The sequence below is a fragment of the Periplaneta americana genome, chromosome 12 (assembly GCF_040183065.1).
Source record: "Periplaneta americana isolate PAMFEO1 chromosome 12, P.americana_PAMFEO1_priV1, whole genome shotgun sequence".
NCBI classification, from domain to species: Eukaryota; Metazoa; Arthropoda; class Insecta; order Blattodea; family Blattidae; genus Periplaneta; species Periplaneta americana.
In genome coordinates, this window is record NC_091128.1 from 156,690,165 (window position 1) to 156,706,945 (window position 16,781).

The 16,781-nt window shown below is 35.0% G+C and overlaps 1 protein-coding gene across 2 annotated transcripts in view; it reads right to left on the reverse strand.

Annotated features, from left to right (window-relative positions):
* The window catches only part of LOC138711037 (la protein homolog), a 32,158-nt gene that overhangs the window by 7,833 nt on the left and 7,544 nt on the right, over positions 1 to 16,781 (reverse strand). The window contains exons 1-8 of one of the 2 annotated variants that reach the window (XM_069842326.1): positions 16,204 to 16,377; positions 15,918 to 16,008; positions 13,716 to 13,886; positions 10,909 to 11,091; positions 9,616 to 9,761; positions 9,280 to 9,379; positions 8,090 to 8,266; positions 6,065 to 6,227 (exon numbers count right to left, since the gene is read on the reverse strand). In XM_069842326.1, coding sequence (XP_069698427.1) covers positions 6,065 to 6,227; positions 8,090 to 8,266; positions 9,280 to 9,379; positions 9,616 to 9,761; positions 10,909 to 11,091; positions 13,716 to 13,886; positions 15,918 to 15,995 — 1,018 coding nt within the window. In that variant the 5' untranslated portion in view covers positions 15,996 to 16,008; positions 16,204 to 16,377. Of the gene's footprint in view, positions 1 to 6,064; positions 6,228 to 8,089; positions 8,267 to 9,279; positions 9,380 to 9,615; positions 9,762 to 10,908; positions 11,092 to 13,715; positions 13,887 to 15,917; positions 16,009 to 16,203; positions 16,378 to 16,781 lie in introns of those variants that run through there. The other variant, XM_069842327.1, reaches the window with a different exon arrangement.

Consider the following 16,781-nt stretch of genomic DNA (forward strand, 5'->3'; position numbering starts at 1 on the left):
TTGTATACCCTACGACAATCCTCAACTAATGACTATTCTTAAAATCTATTTTATCAATCATCATTATAAATTTTAACATTATTGACAAATTTTAATCATAATTGTATATTTTATTTGTAACACGAGCTATATGTATAAAATATCCGTCCAATTCAATTTCAAATCTAAAGATTATATCAACAATTATCCTGTATTATTTCACATTTTACATAAAGCTCATGAATCTCATGCATTGCATACATACATTGTTCTTTATTCTTGTTATTTGCATAATTTATTATTATTATAGGTTCAGATTATATGTTTTTGTTATACATGAAGATGCCCCAAACGGCGAAAACGTTCATTAATCTTATTAAATAGCAAATAAACATTTGCAAGTTGATATGTCTTAAGATTGAAAATTTATTATATACTTATTTAATAAAAGATAGTAAATATCAATACCTTAAAAACAATACACTTTGCATATTTCCACTCGGTAATGAGTTCTGGAATAATATTCTGGGGAAATTCCACAGATAGTAACAAAAAAGAGTAATTAGAATAATAGTAGGTGCCAAATCTAGGGAATCGTGTAGGATTATTTTAAAAAAACTACAAATAATGCCCATGGCTTGTCAGTATATCTTTTCATTAATAAACTTACTCATATGTAATCGTGAAGACTTTGTAACTAATTCAACAGTTCATAGCATAAATACTCGTAAAAAATTACTTCCATACTCCATCAGCAAGTCTATCGTGCTATCAAAAAGGAGTGCGTTACATGGCAGTAAAAATTTTTAATAGCCTCCCTATGGATATAAAAAATCAAACTCAAAACATAAGATTATTTGGGGCCAAATTAAAGAAGTACCTAATATCTCACGCCTTTTATTCTGTAGGTTAATTCATAACATTCAACAACGCTTCATGAATATTTCTGTCTTCTATTAAGTATCGATACTAACCCCTTGTGTTGTACTAGTAGACTATATTGTAAAACTCTTCTGCATATATTTCAACTAGACTGTGACTATAATTAAGACTTTGTAGTACTATTAAGATTTTTTTGACATGTTCCATATTCTAGATGTGAAGCGATGTACGAATACAATGGAATGTAAATAAATACAATACAATATAATGTTCTACCAGAGATTTTTTTTTATTTTATTGGGTTATTTTACGACGCTATATCAACATCTAGGTTATTTAGCGTCTGAATGATATGAAGGTGATAATGCCGGTGAAATGAGTCCGGGGTCCAGCACCGAAAGTTACCCAGCATTTGCTCATATTGGGTTGAGGGAAAACCCCGGAAAAAACCTCAACCAGGTAACTTGCCCTGACCGGGATTCGAACCCGGACCACCTGGTTTCACAGCCAGACTCGCTGACCGTTACTCCACAGGTGTGGACCTACCAGAGATAGGCGCATAATTTACATGATATATACTTTACGCAAATTACACGCAATTTACTTCGCATACAAAAGCTAATATTTTATACAATTTTCTATGCAATAGTTATAGCAAATGCAGAAACTGGAAATCTCCAAGTTTTCATTCGCTCAAGGTGTGGAACAAAAGTTTATGCTGTTGTTTAATGTTGTCCATTCTCAACATTCTCTCATGGAAACTTTGCGAAGTGTAAGATGATACTATAAAGTAGTTTTGTATTTTTTTTTCTTTGAATTTTGAAACTAGCATTTTCTGAGAAAATTGAACTTTAAAATTTTATTTAATCTTAAGAAAACATTCTATATTGCAAATTTTCGTTCTGAAAATGAATTTTAAATGTTACATTTGTTTGGATGAAATTTCTGCACATTTAAAGGACAAAAATAAAATTCTTTTAATCATTTATTATCATAATACACTGCTCTCTTAAATTGACTGAGCATATTGGGAATTAAATCCGTGGCTTTCCCAAAACACGCTATGAAATGTTCCATATAAAACAGTTTTTATCTCGAAAATGCAAGCAAAAACGAGCAAAATTGTATTAAACTTTTTTGTTTGAAATATCTCAAAGAATAACCCCTGAAATTAATTAAATATATTACTTATGGTTCATCTTGTATACATGAATACTCCACACATTTTTTCCGGAATTTAGTGAAGAAAAACTGAGGAGTGTGGATTATTTGAAATAAGATTGGTTACCGCTTTGCGGTATTATGAATTCATTTGAATGGAACTGAGGATAGCGCTCTATGGGAAGATGACAACAATGAGTCTTCCGCAGTGATAATAATGAAAGTAATGAAGAGATATAAGGGATCATATAATTACTGACTTTAATATTTTACTGCACATATTGGCATTAAATTGATAAAAACTGTAACTCGCAATTTTTTTTGCTAGTATAGGTAGAGTCCCAGATGCTTCTACAACAGCACCTGGAGATTATGACGCGTTTATTAAAATAAATTGATATTTTATTTAGTTTTGGAGTACATCATTATGTAGAATTGTAAATAAAACACAAATTACAGCCAATTTTTTTTTCTCTCCTAAAATTAGAATGCTTGGATTATTCGATGGTGTGGAGTAGAGTTTGAAATGTAATATATCAGCCAAGTTTGGCTCTAAGCAGCTAAGATTTCCTACAAATAATCTTACATTCTTCAAGAATATGTGTTATAAATTTGAGTACTATATTATAGACTCAAATGTGTGAAGTTCTAAATTTCTCTTGTTAAGATGTTACTACATTAACGTAACTCGTTGCCCCCATATAGTCTTCAAATGCTATTTCAGATGTTATTAAATGTCATTTTCTCACTTATATGTTTTCTTCTTCAGACCCCATAAAACGTATAAATGAAGTTTTACTTTATTTCTCAGTGTAGTTTGACTTCAATGATGCACCAAACTGCTAAATTAAGAGCAAATGGTGTGTAATGTAGGTCATCTTGTGAAATTAATTACACAGGGCTGCCATGTTTTTGCACCTCACATGACGAAGGGTCATTTTGAATGTAATTCCTTAAGTGCGCTACATTTAAATTTCGCGCGTAATCTTATACTGCAATTAATATAATCTATCATAAAGTAAATGAACACTATCGACTGTGAAATAATCATTACTTCTCAAGTTGTCTAGAAGTGCACAGAAGAAAAATACAGTAAAACCTCGATAAGACACGCCCGCTTATTATGCTATCCCATGTAATACGCTTTTTTTGTCCGGTCCCTGCACATTTCATATATAACGTCTTTATAAAATACCCCGTTTGTTGCGCTCAAGTCCTGCATAATACGCTGTTTTTGGGGAATATTTTCGATGTAATTTTCAGCAGTGAAACATCTTGGTCACTGAACTCACTGGTGCCATTAACCTGAAAAGTATTGGTATTCGACCCTTTACCTGCACATTTAAACCTTCATACTTCATACCTTAGTATACCCCAGCCTCTTGTTACGCTCTCCTATTCGACTCCTTATCTGCGTGGTTAAAGCCTACATACAGTCACAATACCTCACCCTCTTGCTAACCCTCTCTTTTAAACAGCATTCCTCACTCTGCCGTAATAAAATTCTGGAAATTTTTGCTGGGCAATTTGTTGTCCTTTAGTGTATTGAAGTGTCTGTGAATGTCATTAGAGCTGAGACGAGATGTTATGGCACCAACATGCGCGAAGTTTTAAATTGTCGCCCAGCAGGGTACAGGAGTGGGGGTTGTTTGAGTTACGGTTCTCAAGCTCAGAGCGGCAGGCATATCCGTTTCATCTCTTTCTAAAAACATTCGTCTTACCTTAGTATCACCACTTTCCTACTCAAGAGTCTGAAGGTACCTAATGGAATTACACCCGCTATTCCATCTTTATATTCTTATTCTCCGTCCGAATCAGACGACTGATCTGTGCTGGAATCAGACGTCCCTAAGTTTTGGAAATGTTCTAAAAAATACTGTCCATCACGTGCTCAATTTCAATGTAATTAATCTCTACTTTCTTCACATAATCATACACTGATATCCATTCTTGGAAGAAGCGATTGCAGAGTCGGCCTCTGCTTATGCGTAGCGTAGAAATTATAAATGAGTCTTCTTAGAACTTCCTCATCAAAACTGTCTACAGCTGCAACAGTCTTCTTCTTCGGCCGTGATTTTTCCGGACTGGGGAAAGATCTGCTGTTCCTGCCTCAATATTTTTCCCTTCTTTCCTTATTCTTGCCAAGGTTCGCTTTGAAATACCAGTGGCAGCCAGTACTCTTGCACACACGCTTTGCAATGGAATTGGTATTCCGTTTACAGCCTCTTCTGACATGAATTTCCATACATTGTATGCTATTTCATGTCCTTGACTATGAACTACTCTATGATTTCACACCTTAGACAATGCCATAATGAGGGTGCTCAGAAGGACAATGTTTTCAGTATTAGCAATAGCGGTAGTAGCAGAACGATCTGAACACTCGGAATGCTAGTAACCAACTAACCCAACACCCCTCCAGTTGAGTGTGAGGGCGAGTCCAAGCAAACGAACTAAAATGCGTCCCTCGCGCCGATGCCATAACTTCTCGTCCGGGCTCTACAATAAGTGTTAAACGAAAAGCGCTTTCTGTGTCGGAAAAATTGGAAATCTTACGAAAGTACGATGAGAACAGTACTCTTACTCAGAAACAACTCTCTGATGCATTAGGAATCCCATCATCGATATTAAGAATAATAAAAAAACGCGACTCAATCACTACAGTTGCGACGTCGTCGGGAGGATATAATCGTAGGAAACTGAAGTGTGGTAAACATGAGGACTTGGAGAACACGCACATGGCAAACAACTATAAATAACTTTTTTCCCAAAAGAATACAGTACATATTGTAAATTTCTTTGATGTACAGTACAGTAATTACATAATGGAGTAATACTGTATTACCTTTCATGAATCATGTATTTCAATAAAGAAAAATGCTAATAGATACTGTATGTTAAGTCAAAATTATTATACCCGCCTAATACGCGGTCCCGGTTAATACAGGGTTTACACTGGTCCCTTGAACAGCGTCTTATCGGGGTTTTGCTGTATCATTAGAGAACATCTGGTAAAACAACATAAGATCTTGCCATCTCTTCACATTAAATTGGGAATAACGAGACAGTTTGTGTAAGAATTGCATAAAAATGGTCATTGTTTTAAATACATAAGTTTTAAATTTTTCTTCCTTTCTGAGAGTGAACTTTAAGAAAGAATATTTGTGGGACCCAACATAAGAAGTTTGATGAAAGATGAATACTTTGAAAATTTAACGAAACATGAAGAACGACTGGCTTGGACAGGATTTAAGAATGCGGTTGATAATTTCTTAGAGCTTAGGAAACACCCAGATTTCAAAAACATTGTAGAAAATATTTTGGTAGCTATGAAAAATTTAGGATGCAATATGAACATTAAAATCCATTTCCTTCATAGCTATCAAGACTTCTTCCCTGATTGCCTTGGAGATTACAGCGAAGAACACGGAGAAAGGGTTCATCAAGACATGAAAGAAATAGAAAAGCGTTATCAAGGCAGGTGGGATGGAGTGATGATGGCTGACTGCTGTTGGTCTATGAAAAGAGACAATGCGGAGCTGCAACATAGAAGACAATCTCGAAGACAGAACTTCTATATGAAGAGGAAGCGGTATTGAAAAATGAAGGTCTGCATGAGACTTGGAATCAGTTGAACTTAAATTGTGAATATGAACAAGATAGTGCTGTTTGATTTTGTTTGCTGTATAGACATTTTCAAAGATTACTTGATAATATTGCATGAATGGAGCTATAAATATGGCAATTCTTCAAATCATCATAAAAATTTTCTCATACGTGATAGGCAAAATCTGACTTCAGATCCTTCAACAGAAGTCAACAATTAATCGAAATCAACCTTCGATATTAAAAACCTTGAACCAAAATTTAATTTCGCAACCCTGTGTTATCAATATCATAATTTGTTCAGTTGGCACATTGTAAAAAAAATCCTATTTTCACCCTTGCGAATTAAGGATCATTATAATTTTAATGGCATATGTCCTATTGCAGATACTGCACTTTAATGGTGCACTAAACCATGAACATGGTGTGTCCCTACCTCTGCGTCCTTTCCTGCTCCTTATACTAGCTTGCTGCCTCCTCTTCTCCATGTCTTCCTTGGCCTTCTCTAAGAACTTGGTTTCTTCTTCACCCTCCAGCGCCCTTGCTTCAACTTCTGATCCACAGATCTCCAACTTCTTATCCTCCAGCTTCTCCACAAACTACAACGAAGTATGGAGGAAAAAATCATGTTCAACCTGTGCATAATGGTGCATTAATTAACCTCACAAAAAAAAAAAAAAAAAAAAAAAAGGCAGCAGTCTACACAAATAAAAAGTATGCGTTACCAAGACGACAGTTCTTTCATCTGTTGTCAGTGACATTTCAGCCATTCCCGTTGTCACGGATGTTACATCTATACTAATAATAAATCTGTAGCCGAAATTTTTCTGGTAATTTTTGATTTTCCAAAAATAATTGGTCCTAACATATATAATTAACCACATTGAAACCGAAAATCGCTTTTTTGAAATTTTTGTTTGTATGTCTGTCTGGATGTTTGTTACCTTTTCACACGATAATGGCTTAACGGATTTCGATGAAAATTGGAATATAAATTAAGTTCGTTGTAACTTAGATTTTAGGCTATATGCCATTCAAAATACATTATTTAAAAGGGGGGTTATAAGGGGCCTGAATTAAATAAATCGAAATATCTCGCTTATTATTGATTTTTTGTGAAAAATGTTACATAACAAAAGTTTCTTTAAAAATCATTTCCGATAAGTTTTATTCTTTGAAAAATTTTGATAGGACTGATATTTAATGATATAATTTTTTTTTAATTAAAATAACTGCCATCTAAGGCCGTGTGATGAAATAAAAAACAAATTACTTCGTCTATAAGGGGCCTTGGACACCAACAATCGAAAGCTATGAAAGATAGCTACAGAGAATGTTTCTGTGTTTGTATGAAGTAATATCGCAAGCTAAATTAACTGATTTGTATAATTAATTATTATTTCACCATTGGAAAGTGTAGTTTCTCTAGATGGACACACTGCTATAATGTTATTAGAGTAACTTCTGAGTGAATTGAGGACAGGTAAGATTAAAATAGCTTCTTATGTACAGAAAACTTGATAGGCTATTCTGTATATTCGTTTCCTGTATTTCTTAAAATAATGTTTATGTACACATTCATTTAAATCTCAGAGAATTAACGAACGAGAGTGTATTGATTTAGTACGCAGTAATAGTATGTTAGCTTAGCATTCCATTATTTTATAATCCAAATTTTAACTATGCTCAATTGAAAACCATAGTGGGCCAAGCGCCATTTACTGAATACATGGAAAACAAGGGTTAAAATTAAGTTATTACCATAATTCAATGGAAACATATAGAAAGTAATATAAAGTATACACATTAAATCTAAATGATGTCAATGTTCATTAAACTATGGTTGCATGTAATAAAAATTAAGAAACATGTTAAAGGAATTGTCATTGCACCAAATGAGTACTCTCTGGACCAAAATGATCGCATTTTAATTATTTGAATACAATTTAAATTAAGTAACATATTACACGATTTATCTTTCTATCAAACACGAATGTTCCCTGGATCAAACGTCCTATTTTAAATGTAATTACTTTATATTTATTTCTAACGGGTGCAGCAGAGCGCATGGGTACGGCTAGTTTTTACTATTTTTAAAAACTTTATATGGAAAATGAAATAACTTTTGTCAACTTCTACAATTAGAATCAATTTAGAAGATCAGAATCATTTTACAGAAAAGAAGTTGTTTGAATAAAATGTATTATTATTGCAGAAAATAAAGAAAAGGTTCCATCACGGATATTACAAGATTTGTGAACTCACAACATGTTTGTTCCAACACGCACGATATTGTTCTGTTCCAACAAGCTTCAGAACTGATATCGAACCAATCCTCAACAGCTGAAAATAGTTCTCAGTCAAGACCACGAACTGAACATTCTGTACATGAACAGGGAAAGTATAAATGATGTACAACTGTTTACAAATGTTTTGTTTACCCCAAACGCAGGGGCATTACCTCTTTTGAAGAATTCTCTCCTATGAGTCTAATCCATGCATCATTGTCACCCTTCTTGAAATCTACATAAGCAACATCTAGTCCTTCGTTCATCAGCTTCTCCCTGATATCTTCCATCGTGGTCTCACCATTCATTCCTTTCAGATGCAAAATAGCTCCTTTAGGCAGCTCGTCTTTCTGCAACCAAAATGTTCTGTTATTATATACAAGCAAGTAGCCCATTCACTTCGATATAAATCTATGTACTTTGTGGCAAAAAGAATGGGTCACCGACAATTGACCCTCAAAACTAACATTTTCAAGTTAAGTGCTGCAATCTGTTGTTAGTTATAAGAGGTATCATTTTTGACATTGGGCTATCTTCCAACAATCATATGAGGTTAAATACAGTGAGCTGAAGTTCTTGTATTTCACGATATGGCTCTTTTATAACCTCAATGGGCTAACCAATTTCTGCAACACACCTGCGCTCTAGTGGACAGTATCGGAACTAGTGGATAAGCAAGATAGCCAACACAGAGTCAAATGTCGTAAATGAGAAAAATATATTACAGTGTAACTCTTATAAAGTTTTATAACACCAGGAGATATATTTTAATTTTACAGAATAAAAGGTTAGCAAGATAATATCTCGTAACTACGAATTTTAAGAATATGAGTAATAACCAGTCAACAAACTCGGGTCTGTTTGCCTTAGTGAACTACCTCTCTTCTCCCTTTCTGGCTACAATGTTGCAAGCTGGTTGCATTAGTCAGTGGCTTCAAATTAGTGGTTTTTAAATTACATTTACAAGAAAACTGTCCACGCTATTGAAATACGCAAGAGGGATAAATGATGATTCCTTATTAGATTTTCTATCGCTATGGGCAAAAATCATGATCCTACTCGCGATAGTTACCGAATAAGAGATTGTTAAACATTTGAGAGAAAACATATTTTTCTGAAAAACTATTAACTTTCCACCAATATGATATTACACTTTCTAGTTACATACAACATGAGCTATTCGCCCTGAAAATCTACAGGGTTATTTCACTTCCTCCCTGTATATGCAGGCTTTTTGCCAGTACAATAAAGTGGCAAACACATTCAGTTCTCTCATTTGTTTCAAACTATGTGGCTGAAAGTGAAATATAAAAATGAGGTAGCTTCAAAACTAGCAAAAATTGATATGAAACCAAATACAAACCTGCTTCCTTTCTTGTTTTACATTATGGGAATTTGAAGGCTTCTTTGAATTCATCTTTTTTTCCATTCGTTCTTTTCTCTTGTCTTCAATATAGATAGATCTGAAAATGAAAGATTACATTCTTCAATTACTGCTTCATAGTAATACAAAACAACCTTCATTATACAATGTGACCGAGGATGGAAAAGGCAATGGAACAGTTCTTTTAAAAAAGATCCGAAAATGGAGGAAAAGAGGTTTTAGGAACAAGATGCTACCTTATTGTGGAAATCTTAAATATTACTCATGGAACTTCCCCCTACCATACATTCACAGGTCACTAAAATAAATACTTACTGCCATTTCTTGAGTAGATCTATGTCTTCGTACTTCACAACATCTTGGTCCAAAAACTTTGTTGCCAGTTCCTTGGTCTTGAAAATTACAAATACCGATCCTTTGAACACGAATTTATTTTCTTTCTTGTCTTTGTATGATCTCATCTTAAAACAAAGAAAAAGGTTAGCATTAAAATATGGTTGGCTCCTTTCAACAACACATATATACTTACTTACAAATTGCTTTTAGAGAAGCCGGAGGTTCATTGCCACCCTCACAAAAGCCCGCCATCGGTCCCTGTCCTGAGCAAGATTAATCCAGTCCCTAGTATCCAATCCCACCTCCCTCAAATCAATTTTAATATTATCCTGCCATCTACGTATGTCTCTGTCTCCCCAAAGGTCTTTTTTCCTCCAGCCTCCCAACTAACACTATATTCATTTTTGGATTCGACCATACGTGCTACATACCCTGCCTGTGTCAAATGTCTGGATTTAATATTTCTAATTAGGCCTATGTCAGGTGAAGAATACAATGTGTCCAATTCTCCATTGTGTAACTTTCTCCATTCTCCTGTAACCTCATCCCTCTTAGCCCCAAATATTTTCCTAAATTCTCAAACCTCTGTTTCTCAAAGTGAGGGTCTAAGTTTCGCAACCATACAGAACAACCGGTAATGTAACTGTTTTATAAATTCTAACTTTCAGTATTTTTGTAGCAGATTGGATGACAAAAGCTTCTCAACCGAATAATAACAGGCATTTCCCATATTTAGTCTGCGTTTAATTTCCTCCCCAATGTCATATATATCTGTTACTGTTACTCCAAGATATTTGAATTTTTCAACCTCTTCAAAGGGTAAATTTCCAATTTTTATATTTCCATTTCGTACTATGTTCTGGTCACGAGACATAATCATATAATTTGTTTTTCCGGGGTTTACTTCCAAACCTATCGCTTTACTTGCTTCAAGTAAAATTCCCGTGTTTCCTGTAATCGTTTGTGGATTTTCTCCTAACATATTCACATCATCAGCATACACAAGCAGCTGATATAACCCGTTCAATTCCAAACCCTCTTTGTTTTTCTGGACTTTCCTAATGGCATATTCTAGAGCAAAGTTAAAAAGTAAAGATGACAGTGCATCTCCCTGCTTTAGCCCGCAGTGAATTGGAAACGCATCAGATAAACTGGGCTATACGGACTCTGCTTACCCATCTCATTATGAATGTCCAATTATGAATAATTAAGCTAGACCTTTCTCAAATGTTAGTTAAAACCTCAGGGAAGTGTTCGTGACAAGATAATTACCTGGACATTGTCTATTGGCCCATAAGCATTAAAGAATTCCAACAACTTGTCCAAAGTGGTTGTTTCGAGAGGGAAGCCCTTGCAATAAACTGTGCGAGTCATAAGTTCCTTGCGTCGCTCCTCGTTGAAGACGGGCAACGGGGCACCTGGATTGCGACGTATTTTCTTCTTGTCTTCACTAACCTGTAGACAAAAAAACCGCAAGTAAGAACGCCATTCTCATTCCAGCCTACCAATATAGTCTTACATTTCTTTGTTACATTACCCTATCATACAGTCAATCTTTTCCTGAAACCAATTTATTCTTCTTACAGTCCTTGCACAATGTAGATCTTTGTTGTTCAGATCTAACAGACTGGTAGGGACAGTCACATCCCTGAATGGATTGCAATAAATAAAATTTGCATCTTTCCCTCCCAAATCGAAAACACTGTGATCTACTACGCCACGTGCAGAATATGCCTACATGCTGGCTTGGGTCTGTACTTGGAGTATACTATTACCAGGAATTTTATTCATTTATCTAAACGATAACAGCTCCCTGTATTAACAGGCTGCCACAGAGACAGAGCATATTGAGCAATAGGCAGTTGGAAGTATAAATAATATACATATGTTTAAGTTGAAGGGCGTCTTACAACAACAACAGGAAATGACTGAATAAATAAGTAGCTACTAATTAATTAGTTGAAGATCACTGCTGACCGTAGAGATGGTTGCGGAATATAAATATTGATCCTCTCAGAGCTGCAAGAACGATGTCATCAATTGCCTTCCTCTGTAGGCCGAAACGTTGCCAGGTCCGGAAGAAGAAACCGGGAATAGTTCCGCGCGCTCCAACCATAAGGCCTATTACTTCAATTTGTTGTAGACCGTATTTGTCCATGAAATATGGAACGGTACGTACATAGATGTCGTTTTTTTCCCTATTTACATCTTCAGGTTGGCTCTTTTGTTTTTCAAATCTAACGGTGGGATCGATGATGTAGCCATTGTTGTTATTTGGCGGGATGGCAATCATGTCTATTCTTCTTGTACTGCCATTGTCTGCCAGTCCGTGAAGCCAGGAAGTCAAAAGGAGGATAACAATGGCAAAGAAACCTTTTAATAGAAAAAGGAGCAGGGTCATTCCATACAAAATTTTAAGAATATACCATCGATGTCATGAATTTTTTTGGGCGTTTAATATAATAATGTTATTATGAAAATAAATTAAACTGCCAACTATGACCACCATATCATTAATATTTTAGTCAGTTACATGTTATCCATCAATTAAAATATTCTAGGCATCCTATATGAAGTCTCATCGAAATTAAACAGACGTCATTGTAAACCTGAATAACCATATTTTAATACCTTAAAGACTAATCCGAATAATATTAAAGCATGCTCATAAAAACGCCTCATTGAAAAAAAAGAAATAGTTTTATATTCAAATGCACCAATTTAAATTCATGCGAATTTCATTCGTATTAAAGAAAATCTTATTCCTAATCCATCTCCCAAGTTTTATGACATAATCTCAAAAAACCTGTGAATAATTAAATTAATAAAATTATTAATCTTTGTTCCGACAGTCGATAATAGCTTGCTATATCTGGCGATCGCAGCATTCGTGAGACTTCATAATGATGAGTAATCTCAAACGTTCGTCTCCCTGATCTTGATCGTGCAACATTCTGTACGACGGAAGAGCCTACCTGCTGAGCTCCTTTGTTCCGGTGAGTTACTTTTATTAAAAACTGACATGATATTTAAGTCACCATTCTGAAATTTTCACAGTGGAATCAATATACCCTAAAGAATTAAACACCTGTTTTTTTCGTCTATAAAAATGAGGTGCATTTTGTGTTCTATATTTTTTTAATTATTTTACGGTGGGTAACTATTTAAAAATTATATATTTTTTCATTTTAAGGGCATTTATAAACAAGGCTCTCCATTTTCGAATTGCAGTGAAATGATTTTTCCATCTTCCTTTACATAGTAAGAAAACTTCAATGAATGAAATCGTGTTCTTTGTTAAACTAATATTTTAAATTCTGATTGCTGCCAAACTATGAAGGATATATATATATATAATATTGCGTGAAATTCATATTTAGAACATACAAAATAACCTATTACAATATTTTTAACTTTTGAGACATCATGGTTCAAAAACATACTTTTTTGCATGGAATGACCCAGCATCTTCTGTTTATGTGTCCTTTTTTTCAGCCACCACCTCAATTTAAAATTTCTCATCTTATTTAAATAATTCGATGGTGTTTAGGTAAAAGGGCTTAACCCTCATTTTTATAAATGTAACTTTTTGCTGTAATTAGTGTAATTCGTTACAATTTAATTTAATTTAATTATGTTCACATTCCTTCTTATAAAGTAACTAATAATGTGTTAAAATTTAATTATAGTTCTTTCTGAAAACATTTTATTTTGTGGGATAAGCCCTTTTATCTGAACACCATCGATATTATGAATTTGTCCTAAGTACAGTAATATTGCATAAAGTAGAATGGACAGTGATGCAATCTAGTCTGACTCACCAGATCATTATTTATTGTATTGTAATAATTTAAATTCATGAACATTATTGAATAGTGACCACATTGCATAATATTTTCTCAATACCAATAAAGTTCAAAGAGTAAAGTTTTGCTCTAAAAATTAATACTTAATTTGATCTTATATTTGTTATTATCATTATTACTATTATCATGTCATCATTCTGAGACCCTTTATAACCTGAGGCCTCTGGTGGTCAGAGTTTGGCCATGCATTAAAATGGTACCATAAGTCATTACCTCCATGAGTTCAGAAGCTTTCAGGGCAGACACAATGACGTCACAGTCTGTGGTGAGATTCGACAGACGTTTGAACTTCAACATAACATCAAGGGGCACCCAGCCATCGTCCAACTTTATTTGTTCCTGAAGAAATTTGTCCCTTGGAAGGTTTATATCTCCGAAATAGTACTGCAAGAAAAAACGTGATGTATGCCAGTGAGAGGTATCAAGTCGCTCGCACCTCAGTCCAATGTTTATGTAGAAGAAAGTGTAGAAATATATAAATAGGTAATTTGGTAATAATTACACTGCAATGACAGCGTTAGTCTGTTCTAGTATGACAAAAACGATCAAATTCCAGCGAATTCATGTTCTGACACATTCCAGACAAATAGAGTCATTTTGTTGTATCATTTTTCCATCTCTCCATTTTCTAAGAGAGTTCCTGAAATAATATTTATGTCCCAGTGCAAATCTTGTCGGGAATTTGTGAAATAAATTATATTAATTTGAAATACTGTATGTAATTATAGTTTAAAGTTTTAATAGTACGGTAATTCTACATTAGAACTAACCAAAGGAGGCGCCATTTTTTCTTTATCAATTGAAGAGGTGGATTTCAAACTGACCTAAGTCCAAATATGAGAAAAATGACAAAAATTGATCAAATAAATTTGACGTCCTTAGATCTGTTTGAAAAAAACCGCTAAACTGGAGAATTTGCTACTGTAGCTTTGAACCGTGCCATTACGGTTACGACCAAATTGAACTAAATACACAATGTCGCCAACATAAGGACATGAGGTTGGTCTGTGACATTGTTAGAAGGAGAAATTTGTTTTTTTTTCTCTCTACTTCCTTCGTTCTGAACATTACTGAAAGATGGCACCACTGTTAGCGACAATATGTATTTGCGTAAATATTGCGAGTAGGCCTAGATTACGTGGTTTAGATGACGGGCTTACGACAAGAACAGTTTTGCTGTGGTGCATGCGCGGATCTCTCATGCAGTGACAGCATGATCCTTACTTGAATTTATTTTCATGTGCACATTTCAAATCAAATGAAGAAGATTCCTTCTTGCTCCGGTTACACACCTTGCATATTATACGAAGGTTAGGTTTGGTTAGTTTAGGTTTTAATTAACCAAGTCCGCGAATGTACAGGCAGCCAAGATGAGCCTGTCAGTCATGGCCCTTATGATAGTTTTTATTTCGCAATGTTGATAAACAATAATATGATGGAAGAGGTGAATAATTTCATGGCCGCTAAAAGTTTTCTTCGTAGAAGACGAGGTATTTTCTCTAGACCACAAATAAAACGGCAACGCGGTCATAATTACGTACTTAACGCTTTGGGGATAGGCTTGAAAAGGATAAATTAAAACGTGAATTAAGCAAGTTAAAATCTGTGACACTTTGAAATCCACCTCTTCAATTCCGTACCAATGGCGAAGCTCTTAAGAGACTTCCGACGCTTAACCTACCCAAAAAATTTGAGTTGTTATACTTAGTAACAATATAAGTTCGTAATAAATAATTATGTATCTTAACACTTGGTTTCACTCCGATCCTTCCATATATTAAATTCACTGTTGGCAGTCACTCCACTGCAAGAGGCTTATTGGAAAAACATCAATTTCCGAAAATTCATACAAGAAGAGATGAAACTAGAGCTGAAGTAGTTCCGGTGATTTCGAAGTGAAAATCGTTGAATTTATAAAGGATTTTTTCGCATAGCCTATGCAAGGTGGGAAGGGAACTACCTCAGCGCTAGTTTAGCCCTCAATGTAACTTAAATCTGTTTTGCCTTAGAGTAACCTACACGACATAATATAGCCCACTTTAATTAATCTTACTTGACCCCACAACCAGGGACACGAGTCTACATGAAGAAGATACCTAACCTGAGATATCCTTCCTAACTTACACTATCTATGCCACGCTACTGTAAACTCAAGAAGCCTGTCGAAACTAACATTTAACCTAACCTACGCAGCCTATTTCAACCTACGTAAACTGCTGTAAACAATTCCCAAAACTACCTAAACCAAAGTAAACCGCAGCTACCCCAAGTTACCTAAACCAATCTAAAATTAGTTCACTAACGCAAAAATTACCCAATCCCACGTAAACCAACTAAAGTCATCCTAAACCCAAAATTAATTATAACGACAGTTACATTTCAGTAATATTATTTCGCAGGGTTTCTCTCTCTTACCTCAATCTGACGCACAATCTGGCTGTTTAACGTGGGGATCTTTTCTTCTCGAACACCATTAGCGTCTCCTTCTGCCATTATGACTGACTCACTACAAAGTAAAAACAACTCGTTATAACAAATGCCAAGACATTCTAATTTTACTCAGGATGTTACACAATAAATAGCTATATTTCACTATCATAACCTATCCACGCCGGCAACTCACACTTCACCAGCCTGTACACTCTTTTGCATAAAATTTTAACACACATCACCATGTAATAAATTAACTTGGTTTACTTACAAACTAGGAAAAACAAACTGTTCTTATATGTTCAAAGGTGGAGAAAGCAAATAGAATATGTGTAAAGTTGCAGCAAATTTTATATCACACGTGCTCTAGTCAATTCCATACACGAGCTCTCCGTTGAACGAAATAGAAAGCAACGCGGTGCTGCAACCGCTACAAATCACAGCAAAAGGTTTCGATAGATCGAAACGATATGACAAAAGAGATACAACACGATATGTGTAAACTGTACAGGCTCACCAATATACTGGCTAAGAATATCCCAATGTCGTGCCGACAGTCCTGACCACCACAGATCACAATGCTGACCACCACGACCACGGTCATGATCACGGTCGACAGATTGCTGACACAAAAATCTCCACTCACCTTACTGGCAGAAGGCGGCGCTGAATCACGGCTGTTTCGTACGGCTTCCATTTTAACAGCTTCATTGCCATATGTGCAGACGCTATTGATACCCCTGTTTGTTGTGCCAACTTACGAATAGATTCTTTGGGATTGGCTTCTAAATAGGTACCTATCTCGTCCAATTTGTCTTCAGTAAGAACATGTCTACGTTTAGTTTTCTT